At 44.2% G+C, this 25,813-nt stretch overlaps 1 protein-coding gene across 2 annotated transcripts in view; it reads right to left on the minus strand.

The window, feature by feature from the left end:
• The window catches only part of LOC307041325 (PDZ domain-containing RING finger protein 4), a 105,792-nt gene that overhangs the window by 26,721 nt on the left and 53,258 nt on the right, over positions 1–25,813 (minus strand). The window contains exon 1 of one of the 2 annotated variants that reach the window (XM_079684656.1): positions 13,995–14,328. The exons of the other annotated variant lie outside the window; for it this stretch is intronic. Coding sequence (XP_079540782.1) covers positions 13,995–14,063 — 69 coding nt within the window. The 5' untranslated portion in view covers positions 14,064–14,328. Of the gene's footprint in view, positions 1–13,994; positions 14,329–25,813 lie in introns of those variants that run through there. 2 annotated transcript variants of the gene reach the window in all.

The following is a 25,813-nucleotide window of genomic DNA, read 5'->3' on the forward strand; positions in this document are numbered from 1 at the left end:
ATCTATACAGGACTGTCTCAGAAAATTAGAATATTGTGATAAAGTTCTTTATTTTCTGTATGCAATTAAAAAAACAAAAATGTCATACATTCTGGATTCATTACAAATCAACTGAAATATTGCAAGCCTTTTATTATTTTAATATTGCTGATTATGGCATACAGCTTAAGAAAACTCAAATATCCTATCTCTAAATATTAGAATATCATGAAAAAGTATACTAGTAGGGTGTTCAACGAATCACTTGAATCGTCTAATTAACTCGAAACACCTGCAAGGGTTTCCTGAGCCTTGAAAACACTCAGCTTGGTTCAGTAAACCTAAATCACAAGTATGGGGAAGACTGCTGATCTGACTGCTGTCCAGAGGACCGTCATTGACACCCTCCATCAGGAGGGTAAGACACAAAAAGAAATTTCTCAAAGAGCAAGCTGTTCACAGAGTGCAGTTTCAAAGCACATCCACAAAAAGTCTGTTGGAAGGGGGAAATGTGGCAGGAAACGCTGCACAACCAAGAGAGATGACCGCAGCCTTAACAGCATTGTGAAGAAGAGTCGCTTCCAGAATTTGGGGGAGCTTCAAAGACAGTGGACTGAAGCTGGAGTCCAGGTATCAAAAGTCACTGTTCACAGACGTGTCCGGGAAATGGGCTACAATAGCCGTATTCCCATGGTCAAGCCACTTCTGAACTCAAGACAACGGAAGAGGCGTCTGACTTGGGCTAAGGAAAAGAAGCACTGGACAGTTGCACAGTGGTCCAAAGTCCTCTTTTCAGACGAAAGCAAGTTTTGTATTTCATTTGGAAGTCAAGGCGCCAGAGTCTGGAGAAAGGCTGGAGAGGAGCAAAATCCAAGTTGCTTGAAATCCAGTGTGAAGTTCCCACAGTCAGCGATGGTTTGGGGAGCCATGTCAGCTGCTGGTGTTGGTCCACTGTGTTTCATCAAGTCCCAGAGTAAATGCAGCTGTGTACCAAGAGATTTTAGAGCACTACATGCTTCCGTCTGCTGAAAAGCTCTATGGAGATGAGGAATTCATTTTCCAGCATGATCTGGCACCTGCCCACAGTGCCAAAACCACCAGTAACTGGTGTACTGACCATGGCATTACTGTCCTCGATTGGCCTGCAAATTCCCCTGACCTGAACCCCATAGAGAATATGTGGGGTATTGTGAAGAAGAAGCTGAAAGACACCAGACCCAACAATGCTAATGAGCTAAAGGCCACTATTGAAGCATCCTGAGCATCCATAACACCTCAGCAATGCCACAGGCTGATTGCCTCCATGCCACGCCGCATTGATGCAGTAATCCGTGCAAAAGGATTCCCAACCAAGTACTGAGTGCATTAATGGACATTTTCAAATGTTTCATTGTGTTTTGCTGTTAGAAATCTTTTTTTTTTTACTTGGTCTGAGGAACTATTCTAATTTTTTGAGATAGGATTTTTGAGTTTTCTTAAGCTGTTGCCATAATCAGCAATATTAAAATAATAAAAGGCTTGCAATATTTCAGTTGATTTGTAATGAATCCAGAATGTATGACATTTTTGTTTTTTTTAAATTGCATTACAGAAAATAAAGAACTTTATCACAATATTCTAATTTTCTGAGGACAGTCCTGTATATCTTAAATAGGGGAGTGTTGATATGCTGAATTGTTTCTTGTTTCACTTTGGATAAACCAGGTTTGCTTTTGGCCACTGTTTCCAGTCTGTATGCTAAGCAAAGGCTCACAAAAATAATAAGGCTAATAGGCTTTTCCTTAATAGTTAATATACAGACCTTGATAGTGACATTTTATCTCCCTACAGCTGATTTGATAACTATGGAAATGTAATTCTCGAAAATGTATCTGTAAAAAAGAGATGTCTTTATTACTGCTAACTAATACCAGGCAGATGCAGCATTCATTAATGAATATGCTGCTTTAGCAATTCTGCCAACACAAGCTGGAGCCAGGATTTGTCACTGCACAGATGACAGAGCTCCTCTTCTCTCACACACCATGAAAATTAAAAAGTCACAACAGGCATTAGACGGGCAGAGGACCATGTGCTACCTTATATAATAGTGCAGACTGATATGTTTACACAGAATGTTACTTTCTTTCACTAAAGGAAATGGCTAAACTTGAATTTGAGTCCTTGTGGTTTATATTTATAGCGAAGCATAGATTTGAGCTTTTTCCTAGATGCCATTGTGATTTATGTAAAAAAATGAAATAGCTTTCTTCTGATATAAACATATTTTAGCTTTTTGATCGTTGTCAGTAAATCACAACTACAAGCGACATCTGTATTGAATAATATTTGATACGCGTGACGAAGAACTGGTCTACTGTTGCAGCATCCAGCCTTCAGTGGCCCTAAGAAGAGCTATATATCTCAGATTCACCTGGGGCCCTCGCTGACGTGTGGGCTGCAGTGTAGACAAAGACAGGGAGGAAAGCGGAACTCCCTCAGTTGTGTGACTGCCAAATTCATTCTGTACAAAAAAACAAGCAAGAGTGATGGATTTTTCCCCAAGCAACCGGGATATTTCTAGACTGTGTGTTTCCTGAAATACAACTCTCTCCCCAGAGCAGGGACATTTAGTGGAGAGCTGTAATAGCATGACACACACACACACACACACACACACACACACACACACACACACACACACACACACACACACACACACACACACACACACACACACACACACACACACACACACACACACACACACACACACACACACACACACACACACACACACACACACACACACACACACACACACACACACACACACACACACCCCCCTGCAGACCATAGATACACTCAAACACACAGAAGCACAATGTCAAGTGGGAGCTATCTGTTTGCTCCTCGTCCTTTTTCGTGTTTTTTTTTACAGCATTCTGTCAGGTCCCTGATGGATAGCAGCCCTCAGGTAGAGGAAGTAGCCCATCCTCATCCCACCCCCTTTTCTCTTCCTCTCAAAACATATTCTGCTATTGATTAATTCACAAACAGTCTAAATGCACTCAGTTTCTAAACGCAGACGTTCTGTATTGATTATCTCTGCGCTATTCCCTCAGGCTGCCTCAGTTCCAAAGGCACGCCTCCGAGGAAAACACCACTTCCAAATCTAATCCACTTTGTTTAACTGCTGTTACCAAAAAAAAAGTAGCTGCAATACCAAGTCAATATCAGATATGTTTATGCTACACACTGTGTAAATACATTGCATGAATCACAGACCTTGTTTATGGTTAAATAAAGCATAATTTGCTGCTGAGTATGTTTGGTTAAAGCAAGATCTGGGACTTCACTGTGGTCTTTTGGCACTGATCTGTCACTGTCTGTTGTTTTTTTAGGAGGCTCTCAGCGTGTTTGTGTGATGACAGCAGCTACTCCTACTTCACATTTGACACGCCATGGAGAGAAAGTGACATGGAAGGATGACACTCAGAGTTGGTGATGTGCCAATGACACTAATGGAGTCCTCCTCAGCACTCCCCTGACATTATCCAGCCTCTGCCTGGTCTTTCTTGATCTGTCCCTCCGGCTCGCACAATACTCTCCCCGATCCTCTGGAGTCTGCAGATCCACTGAGACAGAGCTGCATTTTTAACAATGTTTCCACAGACTGTGACAGCCACAATTGTGACTTTTAAAGGATACTCAGACACCTTCCCTTAAGAATGAATGGTAATTGATAACTGCAATTTTGTTCACTGTGGAATCATAATGATCCAAGTGTACAGCCAGGTTAAGGATGATTTAAACAAAAAATATCTCGTCCAGTAAAGAAATACAAGGCCCTAAGCCAGGCTTGTGATTGGAGCTCCAAGATGACATGGCCTGAACTAGTGGACCCTAGTGAGTTTTGACCCAACAAACAGTGTGGGTTAGCCAAATCGAATTAAAAATGTCTACTGGTAAGATGAGACCAAGTGTTTATAAACTATTCTAGTAGGTGAAAGAATACTCAGCAGGAACTTACTACCACATTTTGATTAATATACCAGTTCATTTTATGACTTTATGGTAAAATAACTATGCCTTATGAGTCCAAAGCAATAATTTGTCAAGCTATTAAATTACAATTCAATGCCTGAATGCAACTTCATGCTGCTACAGAAGAAGAAGGAGCTGAATAAGGCAGGTGGCCCCCTCCTCAGTGTGCCAGTCTGCCTGCGAGTGTTGAGGCTGTGAGGAAGGAGGTCTGACTGTGAGAGGATCTGGGTTGTGTAGGAGGTGCTGGGTGGACTCGGTGCTGCGGGGGAGAGAACACGCTCTCCTTTCCAACATCACAAAGATTGCATCTTCTTTCTACTGTGAACTTCTGCTAGCTGCTGTTTCACAACAATGTGTTGTGTTGTAAAAATAGTTTCTTTCTCTCACATGTTCATATTGATACATATTACACAAAGTGTGCCTCAATTTTTAAAATGGTACTTACATTGTTCTTTGTTCTGCAACCACCATGATTTATCAAAGCAGTAAACAAACTCTATATGAAACAATTCTTGCAAAATCAATTAACCCACAGACCTGCTTACTTGAAATTCTAATGCGATTGGACTTTCAAATAGATTTTGCAATCCACTGAAATTACATTTACACTGAGGTGGCAACTGAAACTCACCCTACATTGATGCAGCATTGATTTCATTCGAGAAAGGCTTGAGTTTAAAGAAGCCATTGAGATGCTTTCATTGCAAATGCAGCTCATTAAAAAGCGAGGCCTTTGGAACTGTGTCAGTGTGTCAGTGTGACAGCCGCACGAACAATAAAGCCACGGCTCCGCTCCACACTGTAGACGCTCAGACACAATCTAAAAACGGAAACCTTCTAGATGTATTTAAAAGAAAGACAGCTATGGGCTTGCTGCCTGGCTTTTGTGTTCAGGCTAATAATACCTGATATGGCTCCTGGATTGATATAGATAGATAGACTGCTAGATAGCTAATGTCACTGCGCAGCGGCTGTATTCATGGAGCTTCTTATCACTTCCCTCCCCGGGGCCCGGCCATAGAGCTGGGGGGCACGGAGGTGTGAGTGTGTGTAACCCTTCCCATCAAATGGCTGTCAGGCTGCGCTTATCATGGGAGCTGCAGGGGGTGCCCGCTGACCTGTGGAGTGACACCCAGCAAGGCAGCCTCACCCGGGGGGCTTTATGTTACCCCGACACCCTCCCCTCCCTTAAGCGCCAGCACACACACAGCCTGATCTCCTGGCCTACTGCAGCATCCGTCACACACACAGACACACACACCTGTCAAACACAACCGCACCTTCTGAGCCGCCGCACAGGTTGAAGGTAAAAGCATAAAAGTAAGAGCAATGGAAAAAAACAAACAGAAGGTTAAAGTAAAAGACAGACAAACAGTGAAAAGGGGGCCACGCTATAGGCTTCCACCACAAGGACTCAAAGCTTTGTCGCCTCTTTTTATCGACTATAGATCACACAGGCAGCCCGAGCCCTGACACCATCCTATTTCTCCAAATGTCAGCGGCGATGTTGGAGCTGATATCTTCTGGCTTGGGGGGAAACCGGACGCTGAATACATTGTAGAGTACAGATAAGAAAAAGCCTATGTATTCTGTCAGTCGCTCTTTCCTTTTGCCTGCAACGAAAAGAGGACTTTGTTTTTCTGCAATCCAGCAACAGCACCAACACAACTGCATCTCAATGATACGGGTGTGAATGGAGAAAATATAATGTGTTTTATAATGCCTACTAAAGCTCAGCAGTTAATTAACTATATCCTATAACAAGACTCAGTGGTTTTATATCCTGATAATATTTTAGTAAAATATCATTAAATGATGCAATTAAGGCTGATTGAAAACATACTAAATTAGTTTTCAAGGCTTTTTTTTTTTACACACATTTCTCTGATGTAGGATTCAACAGAGTAACACTGCTCATTGTACTGAACATTTATGAAATTGTTGCATATAATGATGCCTTTGTTTGCCGTATTGGGAGAAAACATCCTTGTCAATACCATGATTTTAATTTCAACCATTTGCTATTACAGCTCGAGTATTTAACATCATATTTTGGCAGTAAGTAAGAGTCAATTAGTGGAAGTTATAACATTATACGAATCATTATTATTCCCCTAAAGCATTATTGTTCCTGATAAATAAGCAACATATCTAAGTTATGATTTAATAAGAGCTAACACTTCTTTATCAGCACTGTATGGTGTGGTTGGATCAGATTTGATTGACAGCAGCTTCTCCATGGGGAATGCTGAAAGCTCATATCTAAGAAGAAACTGTCAGAGGCAAACACTGTGAGAAAGGGTAAAAAAAAGAAAAGAAAGTTGGCCTGCTGCACACTAGCAGAACACTCCTCAAGCACTAAATAGACTATTGCACTGGCAACAAATAATACATAAAAACACAACTAATATGATTCAGTTTGTAAATGGACTTATTCTGATTGGTTAAAACCAAGAGCACAGGCAAAGCGATAATACATCCATACATTTATCCTATGAAATAACCACAAGTGTTTTAATGTTTGTATTATTTTGTGTTCATGTTATCCCGCTTCACTCAAAGTAAAATATTTTCAGTGGTACCCATATTTTTCGCAGTCTGTTATTTTACGTGTTTTCATCTGAATATTCCTCCACTGCATACAATACCAACTAATTGGGAGGAGAAGGGAAGATGTATTCCTGTGAATTGTAATAGATTAATGAGGGCCCTTCTGTCTACTTAAACTTGGATAATCAGCTAAGAGGCACCCCGGATGCAGATGCAACCCCCTGTGTGCATCCCATAGCTCTTTGTTTGAGCCAATGTTTGTAGTAGGAAAGCCCAAGCTGTCACTTCTGTTCCCATTTCTCACTTGATAAACACACACACACACACACACACACACACACACACACACACACACACACACACACACACACACACACACACACACACACACACACACACACACACACACACACACACACACACACACACACACACACACACACACACACACACACACACACACACACACACACACACACACACACACACACACACACACACACACACCACAGAAGTTGAGAGCAGAATCGAACAGTCTGAAATATTGCATAAACGCAACCACATACACACAGATGGAAATGCACATGCATCACACTTATAGTAAAAGACACAAACCAAATAGACAGAAATGATGTGAACATACACATACGTGCTTCACTCGTAGAAACATGCTTGAGAGACACTGGTGTGTAAAGGGAATAAAATAACTGCTTTGAATTTCCTAATGTAATATTCTGAGTTATACTGTGGCCAACAAGTCATGGCTTATAATAATGCGGCCAGACAAATATGGCTCCTTTGTCCTTTGTTTACGGGACAGAGGACAGAAAATATTTGTATATCCCCCATGCCACAGTAGCATGCTGTTTCAGAGCTCGTTACACACACAACACATCTGACTCATTTTACACCGGGTTCAATTCATTAAATAGAAGCTCTGGTTCACTGGCATTGAGATACTCAGGCATGTAGTTCATTTTATCCGTCGCTCCTCTAGTCTGATTGAAGTCGACGGCCTTTGATCTTGATTAGCATGCGAAAGTAAAACATGCACTAAGACAAGGATCGCTGCTACTCATGGATGACGCCACGCTGATGTCATCCTCATCTTCTAAAGCTAGATTTACCCAAAGTGAGATTACTTTCATCCCAATGGATTAATGAGGTGATGGCATTATGAAAAGGAAGGTGAATGAATCTAATGACCTCCAGTTCTTTGTTTGCTTCTATAATTAGCTTATTTTTGTTTCTGTGCACGTACAATATCCTCCTATTGTCTGAATACCTGAAGAGCCAAAACAAGCACTTCTATATCCAACAACCGGCATTGTAGAGAAATGTGTGCCCTTGTAAATAGCTTTGGTTCCCTAAGGAAAATGATATGTCATTGTTTGTTAGTGCAGGTCTTCCTTGGTGGTGGCGGTGAGTGAGATTAAAGAAATCGGCACAGACTGAAGCACATACGGGAGAGAAAACTCATTTTGAAGAGCTGTGTTCATGTTGGGTTGGAGAGGCGGAAGAGAGGAGGGCGTCCGGAGACTTGATGTGTGGCTGAAAAGGTCAGCTGGGTTCTTATTGAGATAAGAAACAGATGAAAAGAAAAAGGTCAATTCATCAACTCCCTTCTAAATCCCCTCTGCTCCTCCATGGTGAGATTTAGTGGACTGACTGATAAAACCCATTGACTTTATGTCTGGTGGCAAATGTGGCATCATTTGTTTCTGAGAAGTACAGCACACATGTGTGTGTGTTGTAACCTCATTTTAAATGCATCATAAATAAACCAACACGATGTTTAAATCTCACTATTTTCTATTTATTATTCAGATGCAGTCAAGCGGTTGAATGTGTGAAAATTAGACTGTGAAATCTCCAGTTACACAGTCATTGTGAGGTTGTGGTTATGCAACACTCTCTGCAGCGGCTTCGACCTGAGATGTATGGAATAGCATTAGACGCTGTGAGGGGAGCAATAAAGTGAAGACATATACTAATTATTTGTAAACAGACTGAGTGGAAGATCATCTCAGCATATTTGGATCTCAATTTCAACTGCTGGGAACCCTGAGATAGACAGCTGCAGAGCTCAGAGCCTTCCATTCATATTGTAATCAAACACGGTTGGCTGACAGATCAGGCTTCTGGTTGGAGGCTGTGGGATGAAGCAGAAAGAACACTGCAAATGATGATGGGGAATGGGGCTGACTCAGAAATATGCTTCTTTATATTAGGAAGGAATGAAAAGAATGTATGTGTGTGTGTGTGTGTGTGTGTGTGTGTGTGTGTGTGTGTGTGTGTGTGTGTGTGTGTGTGTGTGTGTGTGTGTGTGTGTGTGTGTGTGTGTGTGTGTGTGTGTGCGTGTGTGTGTGTCCATCTCCCTGTCCATGTATCTTTTAAAAAAAACAAAAAACCTTTGTAATGCTTTGGCATTGTAAAAGCAGCGCTGAAAGCCCATATTATATTTCGGGCTAATCTATCTTTGGTGGACACAAGATCAATCAAGCAGCACATTATTACTCTCCTCCCCCTCTTTCTTCTTTTCTATACATTTTAATGGTTGAGGGACATCCTTCAAAAAAACATAATGGGACAAGAAGATGGATGAGAACATTTGTAGCTAACTGTCTGGAGATAGTGCTGAAGATGAGGTGGGGGTCGAGAGCAGGGTTTGACAGCATTAATGTACCGGCAAAGCCATCACATCACATGTATACTCAAAGAGAGGAAGTGGGAGGACTGCTGCTTCCTGTTTATTTCCACCAATGTAAATTCCTATTTCATAACAGGCTAGCAAGCATTTATTTTATTAGCGGATTCATAGCTTGGTCTGTAAATGTCAGAAACAGGGGGACATTATCAATAGATTTAATAAAAGGGGCCTGTACGGAGCTGTCAGATTACAGATACTTCAGAGATTTGGTCCAAAATATAAGAGATTTAAAGGGGACCTATTATGCAAAATCCACTTGTTCATGTCTCTTCTACATCAACATGTGTCCCCTCTGTGTAAAGAGATTCTGAAAGTTTCAGGAAAAAAGATTCTCTCTCTTTTTGTCCTGATCCATTTATATAAAAACCTGTCTGAAAACGAGCTGATCAGATTTTGGCGACTTCATGATGTCATACCGTTTTTTTGCTTGTGCAACCATTAGCCAATAACCAACCAAGGTACCCCCCCCCCCCCCCCCCCCCCCCCTTATCACCTGAATCTCCTCCTAGAGCACCATTGTGGTTTTTTTAACCAAATATCTCTCAGAGGGGCGTGGGGAGGGGCTCCTTATTTTCATCGAAAGTAACAGACAGAGAATCAGCACTTTTGAAACAGGGCTGAAACAGAGGGGATTATGGGATGTTGCAATGATCTGTTTGGTGTTTGGAGCCAAACACTTCAGAGACATGTTTTGTATATATCTGAGACCTGAAATGTATTGATGAAAAACAGTATAATAGGGGACCTTTAAGGTAAACAACAACAACAAATGTATTGAAAGACTAATGTTTGGATGCCACATTTTCATGTCAAGTAAACAAACATTGTATAAGCAAGCTTACTGTTGCCACTCTGAACACCTAAGATTACTTTCTCCCACTTTACAACTCTAGACTAAATGCAAAACTTGCTTATAAAGATAACACCATTGTACCCTCAGTTGCTGGCATTCTGTATGTGATGATGCATGCAGCCCGGTGAAGCCTACAACCCCTTTTCTTAGAAAGCTTGGCTCTTGTGATAGAATGCATACCCATTACACACATGGCCGCTGGTGTTGCAGAAGCAGGAGCAAATCAGCTGCTTACACCTTCTCCGGTCCACAGGTTTCACATCTGGTGAGCATATTCACGCCACTGCAGGACCCAGCTCCTGGGAACCGGCCTTCACCCCAGGAACAATTGAATTCAAGATCTGCTTCATTTGATGTCCGTCTGTCCCGCCTTGTCAACCTGGTGGCACTGCTCAACACGAAATTGCTAAACTCTGAGATTCCATTACAGCGTCCTCCTGAGCGCATTAAAATATATAAACCCCACTTTCTGCTTTTCAGCGAGAAAATTCACGAAGACTGTTTTTTTGTTTCCTGTATAGCCAGCTGTGTGTGTGTGTGTGTCTCATTTATAAGCAGCAAGTTATCAGGGACTGCTGTACCTCATTGATTTGCTTTCCATTTATTTCTCATATGCAGGGAAGAGTGATTCTGCTACCGTCTAATAAAACATGTAAAAACCGACTTCATGACTTCTAGTAACAAAAACAGCTGCCAGTGTTATTGGAGAATTACAAAAAAGGATAATGAAATGTGGAGGGTCTGTATTCAATTCATCATTCAACAACATTGAGAGTGAATGGCTGCTACTGTAACCAAACAGAGGCTCAACATCAGCGCTAACTGTTAATATCTGGAAGGGTCTTTTTGGTTCATTTTCTTTTGACTGCTACCCTGTCTGCAAAAGAAGCTTTTTTCTTAATGCAGAAATCCCATCCTATCAACATAACCGAGTTTCGCTGCGTTGCTCCTCTCATCAACATCTGCCATCCTGCTAATTAGCCCCAAAAAGCCACACATCACTGGGTTTCAGCAGTGCACAGACAATGTGTGACACTCACGAGGGGAGCTCACGGACACACAATGGGAATTAAAAAGCTCTGCCAGATCACAGAGCGAATCAACTACAGTATGTGATTGTATGCAAGAAAAGGCCGGAACAGCAGCATGGTGGAGAGTGCAAACTCTAAGGTTGACCGTAGTGCGAGTAATGCTGAACCTCGGGTCAATAGTTTCAGCAAGGTTTCATCCTTGTTGACCTACGATGAGAAAAATCTTCCTACTTCTTCTCCTCCGCACAGAGGACAATCATTGGAAGGTTAACTAGAGTGGAATCCAGCAGAGAGCAGGCTGGAGCAAAGATCGCATCAAAGGTAATCAAAGATGAGAGGAGGAATCACAGGAGTCGAAAAAGACAAAGACAGATAGAAAAAGATACATCCACGAGGGCTGATGAGTAGGTAGGTAGAAAAATAATAAGGTGAAGTTTAAAAAGTTTGCTGATACAATACATAAAACATGTCAGAGCTGTGAGGTAGCTTTGCAGGCCAGCTGAGAAAGGTGAGCACATTTCCATGCAGAACACTTGCAGCTGCGAGAACAGAGAGAAAGGAGAGAGAGAGTGAGGGAGCCAGCAAGTCATAAATCTCCCACAGCTCCTGGGGTCAAGCAGACGGGGAGAGTGTCAAAATTGTTTCTTGGTGTGAAGGGAAGGGGAGGAAGGTGGCTAACCAACCACTGTGAATGACTCCTGCTCCTCCAATCAAGCTTCTGCGGGGCCGGTCAGTCACGCTGTGACACCGGCAAACCACTTCTGCAGCATTTGCCTACACACACATTCAGAGACTCTGCATAATCACAAGAGTGGAGTGACATGTGTGTGAATGTCTAGGTGTGTGTGTGTGCTTCTGAACAGCCCAGAGACAGAACAAAAAGACTCAGCATGGAGGAGTGAGTATATAAAAACTGAAGGGATGGTGATAGCTGAGCAAGCTGGACAGATGAGACAATATGTAAGAAATAGGATTAGGATGCCAGCGGTGTGAGCGCAGCTTCCCGCTGTCACAGAACAGTTCTCACGACCACAAACACACGACGAAACACTTCTATAGCTGCAGGGAGAGCTCTGCTACCTGAAAGAGACCGTTGGTATTCCCTCCTTCATTTCTTCCAGTCGTGTTGCTGTTTTTATGTCTTCTCTGTGCTGTTGCAGAGGGTATACTGCTTGTCTCTGCGGTTATGTTTCAGTGTGTGCACGAATATGAGCATGAAGGCTGTGAGGATAGGAGATTTTCTGTGTTGTACGTGCTGGAACAGTGTACAATGATACACCTGTATTTCAAACCAAAAGTCTACTGGATGACTTCTCTTCCTCCTCTTCATTGTTCTCTCAGCATTAATGAGGATTCACCTCCTTGCTTCTTTCTTTAATTTCCCTTTTACCCTTTTCTCCTCCCTCGCACTTTCTCTAACAACTGCATCTTTAACGGCTTACTCTCTATTCCCATCCCAGTCTTTATCTTCCATGCTCTGTAACCTTCCCGCCTTCCCTCCCACAGTGGTGATCAGAAAGTAGGTGCTGAACCAGCTCAGTATATCAGTGGGTGGACAGACATGCCAGAGAGTCTCCTGTCAACACTGAGTGTGCCCTGGAGACTGGCCCACTTGGCGTACACTGATCCCCTCTGCTAAACCACCAGAATAGGAGTCCATGCTATTTCTTAACAACCAATGCGGACAGAGGCGCAAAATCCAAGATAAGCACCAGGGCAGCACTATTTTTATGGTCCTCCTGAGGAGAGGCAGGCACTGCAGCGGCTACCTATTCATCCTTCATGGTCCCTGGACAATTCTGTCTGTCTGCTAATATTAAACAGACCATTAGTGAACTCAACATACTTTACTGCTGATCCAGAAGCTTGAGGCTTTCCCTGATCATTGATGCGTGCAGGGTTAAATCTGACGGACAATGTCCATCACAAGAGTTTGTCAAAGTCTGAAGTTGCACACAAGGTGAGAGCTACAGGCAGTGGTTAACCTGAGCTACTTTACCTCCCCCACATCTTCTCATTATGTGTTTTCACAAGGGTAAAGAGAGACATTTCACTTCTAATTAATGCACAGGATGGTTGTATAAAATGGCTAATGAGGCTGTGATCACAGTGGCGTAAAGGCTGGCGCTACTGGAAGGGGGAGTGGGGGAGCAGTACTTCACTTCCAGGAGACACCGAGCTTCACAGTTATTAGCCTGTCACAGAAAGAGCGCTGATTGGAGGATGCTTGTTTGTCTGCTCTTCCTATGCCCTCAATCTGAGATAATGTCCTTTTGTCTGTTGACTCACTAAATGCTTGGAATGCATTGTGAATTAAACAGCAGAGAGAATGAATTTCTCAGGAACGTGCACAATTATTCTACAATCGCATCAATAGTCAAACATTGCATGAACATTTTAAACAGAAAGACACACATACACATATTTTGTTTGTTTGCTGACATTAGGACCTTTGACACCATGTGTCTCCAAGATGAAACAAATCTGCTGGCACAACACTGAAGTGTCCCTCTGTGACCAAGAAATGCCAAAAGAAAACTTTAATTAAAAACTCTTGTGCTACTATTTCATAAAAACATCTTCCTGCATGATGAATGACCTGCTCACTAGCTGCTCTCTAGGCAAGGGCTCATTACTCGTGAACACATCTGCTTGGGAGAAAGAGACCACTTCCTCCATAGTAGCCTACTGCCTCACTTTCATTTGGTGTAATAATCCCAAAAATACTCCCAAGACATATTTCCAAAAAAAGAAAGCAGCAGCCTGCTCTCAGCAAAGCACACATAATGAATCACACACCACAACACACACAATCGATACCAGAGTCGGCCGTGCCTCTGCTCACCTGTGCAATCTCATAAAGCAGCTTGTAGTGTTCTTCTCGCTTCTGTAAAGTGCACAGATTGCAGCCCATTATAGTCGTCGTGGAAACGCCAGGCGTCCAATTCTCCCCGAGTAGTGGTGGTACGGACACAGGGGGTCACCCTCCACACCGGAGCGCTGGTTCTCATCAGTCACTCCTTAAGCAAGCATCTCTTTCAGGCATCCCATTCACACATCAGAAACTAACTCCGGCTCAAAAGGAACAGAGACCTCCAGCTGAGAGAAACAGATGAGGGTTCAGATGTGAGCAGTGTGGCGGCAGCTTCAGCAGTCGTACAAGTAGCAGCATCAGCCAGTTTCTCTCCTCTCTCGCTCCCTCTATTTCACAGACTCACACACACATGCACACACTCGCACGCCGGAGTTGTGACTCGCTGAGACACTCCCCCCTTTTCCCTACTCGGTGTCAGCGCACATGACTACGCTGATACCAGCTCATGAATATAGAGGGAGAGCACTGTGGTAATCATGAGGGAGGCGGGAGAAGGGGAGGGGACCGGCGGAGAGGGAGGAGTGTATGAGAGCGGGAGCGCTGGTTCATTAAAACCGAGGCTCAGTTATACAATAAGCGCCTTTGTGTGAGCAGCTCCTGTGAGGAGCATGGATGACAGCGCTGAGACGACACAAACTGGGGCAGACAAGGTTTTCCAAGGCTGTAACCTACTTGCATACAAAGGGCTTTTATTGGAGGTTCACCTGCTTCATGAGTCGGGGAAGTGAGACAATGTTTCAGAAGGAAATAAGGATGTCTGAACAAGAGATCAAGCAGTAAATATAGCATTAAAGCTCGTAATGGCAAAATGTTTAAAACTTGAATAATTAGTTAACTACTCAAATAGTTTACACACAGAAATTGAATTCTTAAAGGTCACCTATTATGCAAAATCGACTTTTTCATGTCCACTCTGTGTAAAGAGATTCTGAACGTTTCAGGAAAAAATATTCGCTCACTTTTTGTCCTGATCCATTTATATAAAAACCTGTCTGAAAACGAGCTGATCAGATTTTGGCCACTTTATGATGTCATAACGTTTTTTTGGCTTGTGTAACCATTAGCCAAAAACCAACCAAGGTATGTCTTCACCAGTCTGGCAGTATTTTAAGGTGTCCGAAAATGACAATAAAATAGCGGTATTTGCTATTTGTTGTTTGTTTATATCACGCAGTCTGTTCTTCCTCTCTCGGTTATCACGCAGTCTGAAGTCTTTGCGGCGTGTTCCAGTGCGACACATGGCCAAGACGCAAGGCAACGCAACAGTCGGGGGTCCGTCTGTGTCAGTTATTTGGTGTCAGCTTGGTGTGTCCAGGGCTTTAAACATCACTTTAAATGGAAGATCCCCATAGGCCCCGCCCACTCGATCGGATCGGCGATCGGTATCGGCCGAATAGATTCTGGCGATCGGCCCCAAAATTGGCAATCGGAGCATCCCTAATGTATATCCATATACATCTAAAGTCCTGAAATGTTTATGGACGAAACAATACATTTCATGAAATCTTGGGATATTGCGACGGACATTTATTATTTAATTTTTGTATTTTATACCAACAAATGACCAACAGGTGATCTGCATAATTCTTGAAATAAACAGAGTAGAGAATCAGCATTATAACCTGCCTAATTTATCACAACAGAAATGTACAGTAACGTTGCAGTGCCCCAGTCCTAAGTAGGCTTTATTATGGAACTAAGTACAACAAAAATGGGGAATATCTTGTGTCAGTTTCAGGTCAAATTGAACTATGAACTGACATATAGCATCATATTATAGGAGGAAACGCAGTTTATTACATATTTTTAAGTCACTAGCCACTACAGGTGTCATTGATGATGGGAGCAAATTGGCAATCAGGAAAGCAAGAGACTTGAGAGATGATATCAATCACAGACATCGCTCAAACTGTGATGATTGCAAGACAAATAGACCTTAGCTATTGTCTCCGCCATGAATCCCCGTTCGCTAGTAGGAAGGTTCACTAACGAGCAATAATTGTTAACAAATCGGTCTCCAAGTCAACAGTGGGGCTTGATGTGAAGAATACAGCTAAGAGTAGATGAGCGCTCATCAGATGGCTACTGGGCATCCCAAACCCCAGGGGAATACATAATCCGATTTTCTGGGCTTTAATTTTGCTCCACTGCCTGGAGGCAAGCCAAACACACACATACGTTCATCTTCCAGGACCATTATTGATAATACCATCCTCCCTTTTCGTCTACGCCAACCAAACAGTCCTTGCTACCGTCTTCTCTTCATCCTAAAGAAGCCACAAGAAGTGGGTTTTCTGCGGTTGCCAGGCAATATCAAATCCATGAAGTGCTGTTCACTAAAGTGTCAATTTGACATCAAAGGGTCTTGTTGGGAGCCTAGGGAGTGGGGATATAATATTGCATTTGATGAACAGGGGTGCTATGTTTGCTTGCGGTACAATGGAAGGAAATGTGAGTCAGATGCAGTCTTCTGAAATGGTATACTGAGGTCTGAGAGCTATGAAGTGCTTGTGAGAGAGAAGGACTGGCTGTGTAGTTGTCTATAGTAGGTAGATGGAAAAAATAAAACCAAGGGTTGAAAACAATGCCCTTCCTGCATGGAAATTTAAATAATAGATCCAGAATGTGCTGACAGTATCCAATATTAGTACACGTAAGGTGTACTCAGGGTTCAGGTCTGGATGACCATCACCCTCTGATGTTGAACTCGCTGACCCCTAAAGGTTAAGATGCTCATCGGTCAACCAAATGGTGTTTCGCATCATCTGTGCAGCGAGACTGATACAGTAGCCTCTGCCTGCGGTCAAGCAGCACCTCTCCATGGGACATGCAGAGTGACGGATGCTCTTTGAAGAGTGCATTAAGACTGATAAAAGCTCTCCCGAGGTTCTTTATGGCCGTCAGTTTTACATTGTGACAGCGTGAATTTACCTGAGACTGCATTTCCGATGCAACCTAAGGGCAAGATTGGCACATTATAGATACATTTAGTAAAACCATTTACTTTCTGACATGGTGAAGTGCTACTGGATGTACAATGTGTCTCCTCGCCTGTCACTGCTAGGCTTTTAATGTGGAACTTACTCAATAAATTGTATTGTTTTACATTTATATGGAAAATGAAAGTGGCTACTGTGTAAAAAATGTGTAGATAACCACTGATTCTGTCTCCTTCTCATGTCCTTTCTACATCCCCACTGTCCTCTCCTACTGTCCAGCAGTCGTTTATCATCCGGTCTGCCCTTTGCCTGCTCGGGTAGAAACAGGCCCTCAATCGTGTTCATTCTCTCAGTTAATGGGCCTCACATCGCTGGGCATGGAGAAGCGATTTGTCCTCACCGTGATGGGTGTATTTTGAGGTTTCTTCAATTGCATTTCTGACAAACTGATATTTGAGCTCACCTTAAACCTGGAGGTATAACCTTCAGCCAAGTGTGTAATGCAGGTATATGGCCCAGTTGTAAACCCCTGTGCCCTCACACATCCCTGCATACTGCTCACACAGCCACAGTCTTCTTTCCGTCACACATATACAGTAACACACAAAACTATAAAATGAGCATTGAAAGCCCAACTAATCAGGATGCTGCCAGTGTTGAATATGAAGTTAAAATCAGTACCCTCAAACTGTATTTGTATAGATTTCTTGTCCTGTTATAAATACCGCTGCCAGTCACCCAGCAGAAGTTGGATCAATTCAATATTCCACTGAATCCGACTCAACAAGCTGACATGCATCCCATCTGAATGACTTTTAAAGCAAGCAAAACATGGAGCGCATTTTTCATTTCCACTCTGACAGCTACTTTTCAAGGCTTCTTGTTGCTGCCAATCACCGCTTTTGTCAGGGAAGCTCTTGGCAGAAAGACGTGGTGAAAGAAGACGCCACTCATCTGAGAAACTAATATTTCACAGATCCCTAATATGAGATGAGTGTTATTCAATCTGAAATATACACAAAGCTTAGATTTGGGACAGAATAGTGGAGGATCACCTCAGGCTAGTGGAAGAAATGACTGCATGCCAACACTTGTGTAGTCTTATGGTAACCTTGACAACAAACTAGAGAGCATCTTAACATAGCTGGGGATGTAATAAGAAGCTGTTATTGCTGTGATTACTTGTCTATGGCAATGTCTGTCAGGAATACCAAGAGTCCCCACAGTGTTTAATACATAAACAGGTTTATTAGGCCAGCTCTGACACACCAGGTGGGCGGAAATCTCTTCGGTGTGAGTATTGAAGATTGAAATCCTGTTCGCGTGAAAGGAGAGCCGTGGGGATCTGAGAGTGGTTCGTGATGCGACGCGTAGCTCAGATCTGCTGCTGTAGAGCAGCCGGTCCTCCTGGGTATCCAAATGACCTGATTTGGGAGTAATTAAATGAGGCCCTTTTGTGAATGAATCATGGTTGCAGCCCGCTCCTCTGATGACAGCTCTGTCGGAAGTTGGTCCAGCGCGGATGCACAGATGCACAGGTGGGCGCTTCAAAGCCAGCGTGGCCAGGCCGCGGGAATCCAACCAAAACATCTTTCTCGATGACAATAAATTATTAAAAAGGCTTGAATCTTTAATTCATGTGGGAACATGACCATGGATAAAAATAGCACATTGAATGCAGCCCTGCATGATAACACGTGCAATATTGCTTTTCCAGCAATCAACATAATGGCCATCTAATTCACAGCCTGAAGGGCAATTAAAACTCTAATTCCTGCCCACACAAAGTATGCAGTTTTATTTTCAAATCACGCAAATTGTACTGATAAATTATGAATAACTGGGTTAATAAACCCTGCAATTAGCACATTTAGCTAATAACATGACTATTTATGCATCTAACTCTGTCAAGGGGAGAACACTGAGGCATGAACTCAATTGCACGACTCAAAACTCAGACTCAGATAGCGTTTCAAAATAAAGACTTTACTGGAATTTGCACAGTAATAAAAACAAGGAAAACAAAACCACTCTTTCGAGGAAAACTATAATGCGATCTATAGCATAGGTCCGTGAAAGGTCCGTGAAAAGGTCCGTGAGGTAAGCCGATACGTGGTCTTCGAGAGACAACGAACTGACAATTAACAGGAGGGAGCTAACACAATATATACACAGGTAAAGGGGACACAGTTGGAAACAATCAGGGCGGGGAAAATAATCAAGGACGCAGGAGACAGAAAAGGGGCGGGGAGCGTGGAGGCCTGAAATGAGAGGAAGAAATAATTAAGGGTATAGACATAAAGCACAAGACAAAGGGACATGACAACTCTAACATAAAGAATAAACTTTTACAATAAGTTTCTTGGACATGACAGTACCCCCCCTTCTAGGGACGGCTCCTGACGGCCCAGGCTCCTCTGAGTTGAGGCGGTCAAAATCCTCAATGAGGCTTTTGTCCACGATGAAGCGGGAAGGAATCCATTGCCGCTCCTCAGGACCATAACCCTTCCAGTCAACCAGTAACTGTCGCCCTCTACCCCTTTTCCGACTAGCCAATAGTGACTTGACCGTGTAAACCGGACCTCCATCGATCATCCGGGGGGGCGGGGGGGGTTTGACGGTGGGAACCATAGCGCTCTCCTTCAATGGTTTTAATTTCCCTACATGGAAGGTGGGATGTACCTTCATGGCCCTGGGAAGCCGTAGTCTCACTGAGACTGGGTTTATGACCTTGGTGATGGGAAAAGGACCCACAAACCGGGGAGCCAGTTTTCGGGAGAGTACGTGGAGGGGAAGGTCTCGTGTAGAGAGCCAGACTTTTTGGCCTGGCTGGTATACAGGGGCTGGTCGGCGTTTTCGGTCTGCTGCTCTTTTAACCAGTTGTGAATTTCTGCAGAGTATCTTCCTAGCCGCAGCCCACACGCGCCGACAACGCCTGACCAGAGCGTGGGCAGACGGGACCGTGACCTCCCTCTCCGTGGCTGGGAACAGTGGCGGTTGGTAGCCATAAACACAGTGAAACGGGGACAGGCCCGTGGCAGAAGTAGGGAGGATGTTGTGTGCATACTCAACCCAGGTGAGGTGCTCGCTCCAGGAGGATGGATTCTGGGACACCAGGCAGCGCAGGCAGGTCTCCAGTTCTTGATTTAGGCGCTCTGTCTGGCCGTTAGACTCCGGATGATATCCAGACGAGAGACTGACCGTGGCACCGATGAGGCTGCAGAACTCCTTCCAGAAGCGTGACACAAACTGGGGGCCCCGGTCGGAGACAATATCCTTAGGGAAACCATGAAGCCGAAACACATTCTGCATCATGACCTCCGCCGTTTCCTTAGCTGAGGGCATCTTTGGCAGAGCAATGAAATGTGTCATCTTGGAAAATCTGTCCACTACCGTGAGAACTGTGGTTTTACCTCTAGAGAGGGGCAGGCCAGTGACGAAGTCCATGGAGATCTCTGACCAGGGCCTGTTGGGAATAGGGAGTGGTTGTAATAACCCTATTCGCGACCTGGAAGAGGTCTTGTTTCGAGCGCAGATCGGGCACGCCTCCACATACTCCTTCACCTCCTTCTCCATGGATGTCCACCAGAAACGTTGTTTAACGATGAACATAGTTCTCTTGACTCCGGGGTGACAGGTGAGCAGCGAAGTGTGAGCCCAGTGGATCACCTGTGGTCGCTCGGCCTCCTGAACAAAAATCCGGTTAGGCGGGCAACCCCTTGGTGCAGGAGCACCAGCATTGGCACGTATTACCTCCTTCTCTACTGGCCAAGTCAGCGCTCCTACCACCCGGTTCAATGGGATGATGGGTTCCGGCTCCTTGGCTGCAGGCACAGGGTCAAACAGACGGGACAGAGCGTCAGGCTTGACATTCTGAGACCCCGGCCTGTAGGAAAGAACAAAGTCAAAACGGTTGAAAAACAAGGTCCACCTAGCCTGGCGGGAGTTCAGTCTTTTGGCCTTTCTGATGTACTCCAGGTTTTTGTGATCGGTCCAGACCACAAAAGGATGCTCGGCTCCCTCCAACCAATGCCTCCACTCTTCCAACGCTAACTTCACGGCCAGCAACTCACGGTTTCCCACGTCATAATTTCTCTCTGCCGGGGAGAGCTTCCTGGACAGGAAGGCGCAGGGGTGAAGTTTGTTGTCCTTCTGTTGTTGCTGGGAGAGGACCGCTCCCACCCCCTCGTTGGAGGCATCCACTTCCACCACGAACTGGCGAGTGGGATCCGGCATGGTAAGTATGGGGGCAGTGGTGAACATCTTTTTCAGCCGAGAAAAAGCCTCCTCAGCCTGAGGAGACCACACAAAAGGCACCTGAGGGGACGTGAGGACATGAAGAGGGGCTGCAATAGCGCTGAAGCTCCGCACAAAACGTCTGTAAAAATTTGCAAAGCCTAAAAACTGCTGCACTTTTTTGCGAGAGTCAGGGGTAGGCCAACAGGCTACTGCGCTAACCTTCTCTGGGTCCATCATAACCTGACCTGGGGAAATGATGAAGCCCAAAAAAGTGACTGTTCCCACATGAAATTCACACTTTTCAGCTTTGACAAACAACTTATTTTGGAGCAGTTTCTGTAGAACCAGGCGGACATGTTGTTTGTGGGTGTGAAGGTCAGGGGAGTAGATCAGAATGTCGTCCAGATAAACAAAAACGAAACGGTTCAGAAACTCCCTCAACACGTCGTTGATCATAGCCTGGAAGACTGCAGGAGCGTTTGACAATCCAAACGGCATGACCAGGTATTCATAATGTCCTGAAGGGGTGTTAAAACCCGTCTTCCATTCATCGCCCTCCCTGATCCTGACCAAATGATAGGCGTTCCGCAGGTCTAATTTGGTGAAAACCTTGGCTTCCTGAAGCTGCTCGAAAGCGGACGAGATGAGAGGGAGGGGGTACCGGTTTTTAACCGTAATGTCATTGAGAGGCGAGTAGTCGATACAGGGCCTAAGAGACCCATCCTTTTTGCCCACGAAAAAAAAACCTGCCCCTGCTGGGGATGAGGAATGACGAATAAGCCCTGTCTTGAGGGAGGCATCAATATAGTCCTTCATGGCCTCTTTCTCAGGTCCTGAAATAGCATAAAGTCGACCCTTAGGAATGGGAGACCCGGCAATTAAGTCAATAGCACAGTCATAGGAGCGGTGAGGAGGAAGAGCCAGAGCTTTGGACTTACTAAAAACTTCACTAAGGTCGTGGTAGCAGGAAGGAACTGAAAGTACATCCGGAAGATATATTTTTGGGACTGTATCCTGCCTAACACTCCCAGTGTTACATCCCCTGTCAATCTCTGCTACCTGCTTAAAACAGAGATCAATGCAATTCTTTCCCCACCCCTCCACCCTCCCAGATTGCCAATCTATGTGAGGGTTATGAAGTTTCAACCAGGGAAAACCCAAAATGAGTGGATGTTGGGCTGAGTTAAATAAGTGAAAAGACATTGTCTCATGGTGGTTATCATTACATCTTACTTCTAAAGGCTCCGTTTGGTGAGTCACTTTAAACAACAGCCGCCCATCGAGAGCACTCGCTTCAAGAGGCTGGGGTAGAGGTTTAGTTTTTATGTCCCATTTTTTAACTAAACCCCAATCCATAAGACTTTCGTCCGCCCCTGAGTCAATGAGAACACCATGAGTAACTACATTGTCTCTGATTTTTACCTGGATCCGGGTCAGGGTGCGAGGAGGAAAGTCAGAGGAAGAGATCCGGCTCACCAACGTACTCCTCTTCATTGGTGAGCCTCCTCTTTTACCGGACAAGCCGCTTGTGGGTGTCCGCGCTGCCCGCAGTAGAAACACAGGCCTTCCTTGAATCGACGCTGACGTTCTGCCAGCGACAGCTTGGCGCGGCCCAACTGCATTGGCTCCTCCACGGAGCCAGGGGGCGCTGTTGTCCGGAACGCAGGTGGTGAGGGGTGACGGGACCTCCAAGAAGAAGTAATATCCAGCGGCGAGCGTCTCCTCTGGAGAGGTGGATCAACCGCATCCTTGGATTTATTCCTTCTCCTCTCCGTCAAACGATTGTCTATTCGTAAAGCCATGGATATGACAGAGTCCAAATCAGCGGGCAGATCGAGAGGCGCCAGCTGGTCTTGTAAAGAATCCGAGAGACCGCTGACGAAAGCGTCAAACAATGCAGCGGAGTTCCAGCCGCTGTCGGCTGCCTTAGTCCGGAACTCGATGGCGTAGTCAGCCACACTCCGCTGATGTTGTCGCAGCTTGATCAGAGCCCGAGCTGCTTCCCTGCCCGGCGTGGTTTGATCGAAGGTCTTCCTCATAGTGTCTATGAAGTTCTCCAGAGACCCGCAGATAGGCGAGCCTCGGGACCATTCTGCCGTGGCCCACGCTGCTGCTCGGCCGGAGAGATGAGAGATCATAAAAGCCACTTTGGAAATGTCCGTGGGAAAAGCAGCCGGTTGGTGGTGATAGTGTAACTCACACTGCACGATGAACGGCCGGCAGCCTTCTGAGTCCCCGGAGTACCTTTCGGGTGGAGCCAGACGCATGGAAGCACTGTGCGGCTCAGTAACCCGGTTGGGATCGAATCCGGTCACCGCTGGAACCGGAGGAGTCGTAGGAGGAGAAACAGCCTGCAGGTGAGTGAGCACACGCTGAACCTCTGCTGCCAGTAGATTAACTTGGGTCGTCAACGATGTTTGTAGTTCCCCCTGGCTGCTGGTTAGATCCTGCACTCCCTGCTGCATGGTGGCCATACGCTCCTCTTGTTGCCCAAGACGTTGGCCCTGAGAACGGATAGCGTTCTTAATCTGATCTGAGTCGGCTGAGTTCATTTTGATGGTCAGTTCGTACTGTCAAGGGGAGAACACTGAGGCATGAACTCAATTGCACGACTCAAAACTCAGACTCAGATAGCGTTTCAAAATAAAGACTTTACTGGAATTTGCACAGTAATAAAAACAAGGAAAACAAAACCACTCTTTCGAGGAAAACTATAATGCGATCTATAGCATAGGTCCGTGAAAGGTCCGTGAAAAGGTCCGTGAGGTAAGCCGATACGTGGTCTTCGAGAGACAACGAACTGACAATTAACAGGAGGGAGCTAACACAATATATACACAGGTAAAGGGGACACAGTTGGAAACAATCAGGGCGGGGAAAATAATCAAGGACGCAGGAGACAGAAAAGGGGCGGGGAGCGTGGAGGCCTGAAATGAGAGGAAGAAATAATTAAGGGTATAGACATAAAGCACAAGACAAAGGGACATGACAACTCTAACATAAAGAATAAACTTTTACAATAAGTTTCTTGGACATGACAAACTCCGTAATAATCGGTTAGGAGATATCAATAATACATAATTTTTTAGGCACAAATATCCACAAATATTTTTTCTTGTTTCCTGTAATCCAACAGTGACTCATAAAAGGTGCGATCTAACCAGGTTGAGCTCGCTTGATATTCTTATGAAATACAAAACAAATCCCGCTAATTAGCCTCTTCACACGGATATCATATCCCTTTTGAAGTTTCAAAAAAAAAAAAATGGCACATGCCACGCAAACATCCTACATGAAATCTGTTTAACCCTGATGCCCCATCTGCATGAAAATGAAACAAATTGCAGAGCAGACGGGAAGCTCAGGGAGGTGTGATACTGCTGATGGCGTGACATATGCCAAGCATTCAGTTTAGTCAGTAAAAAGAATGAAACCGATCCGAAAGTGGGATCAGGATGAATACATGTCAGAGTGGTGCAGTCAGAGTGCTGAATGAAGACAGTTTTAGATCATATATGTGTCTGCATCTGGGTGAAAATGCATCACCTGAATTAAGGTTAAGTATTGTGAGAAAACAGCTGTGTTATATTTTTCAATATAGTTTATATTGTAATATTAAGCCAATAAAAGCCTTGCTTTATTCAGTTAGGAATGACTGTTTAAAGGAAACACTGAATTGAAAGGATGTCAACATCAATGTCAGGAAGTGGCGAATTAGACAAAAACATTCTGATTGGTGCATTTATCTATCAAGGGTTTCTTAGAACCATCAATTTTGCATTTCCTTAGTTTGGTTGTTCACAACAGACATATTTAAAAATAAAAGCCAAAAGGTTGATTTATCCTGATATCCCAAGTCAAACATCAAAAGTGCTCCTCCCATAACACATACAAAGAAAGAGTGAAAGGTTTCCCAAAACTTTATGTATTTAGTTCCAGGAATAGCTGCAGGTGATACTCAACATGTGAAAAGGTCCATATTATCTAAATCATCGCAGGAGTGAATCAATAATAAAATATAATTATTAAGTGCAGAACGTTTTGGTTAGACAAAGAGAAGACCCATCACTGAATACATTATGATACACAAGTCTTCTCTTGAGATTGTTTTTGCCTTACCAATAATGCAACAGTAAGATATTCTGATTATACCCTTCCTGCATGGTAAATACCCCGTGAGTCCGACCTCTCTCCTTCATCAAATTCCCTTGTCGATGCATTAATATCCCAAAATGTTATAACACAGGACATCTTAAAACATTTGATCCGTATCACAAATTCAATAATTAGATAAAAAATGTTATCAGTTTAGTTTGCACTTTTTTCAGTAGCCATACACCCAATGTTTCCCAGGCTGTCAGAAATGTCAACACAACTGTGTTATTGTAGAATGAGCAAGAAACAATACATCTGTTTAAACATGTAAGGGTGGTGACCTTTTCATACAGGAAACATGTTGATGCTTCGAGCTGGAGGAGGGGAGCGTTGAGTGAAAGACAAAACGTTCTTGCTACTTTCTCTGCAGCACCCTTTCCGTCTGCTTTCATATTCATTCACCCAGAGGCTGAAGACTGCGTAGCCCGCACTAACTGCTGCACTCACACCCCTGTG

This window comes from Notothenia rossii (assembly GCF_949606895.1).
Source record: "Notothenia rossii genome assembly, chromosome: 5".
NCBI classification, from domain to species: domain Eukaryota; kingdom Metazoa; phylum Chordata; class Actinopteri; order Perciformes; family Nototheniidae; genus Notothenia; species Notothenia rossii.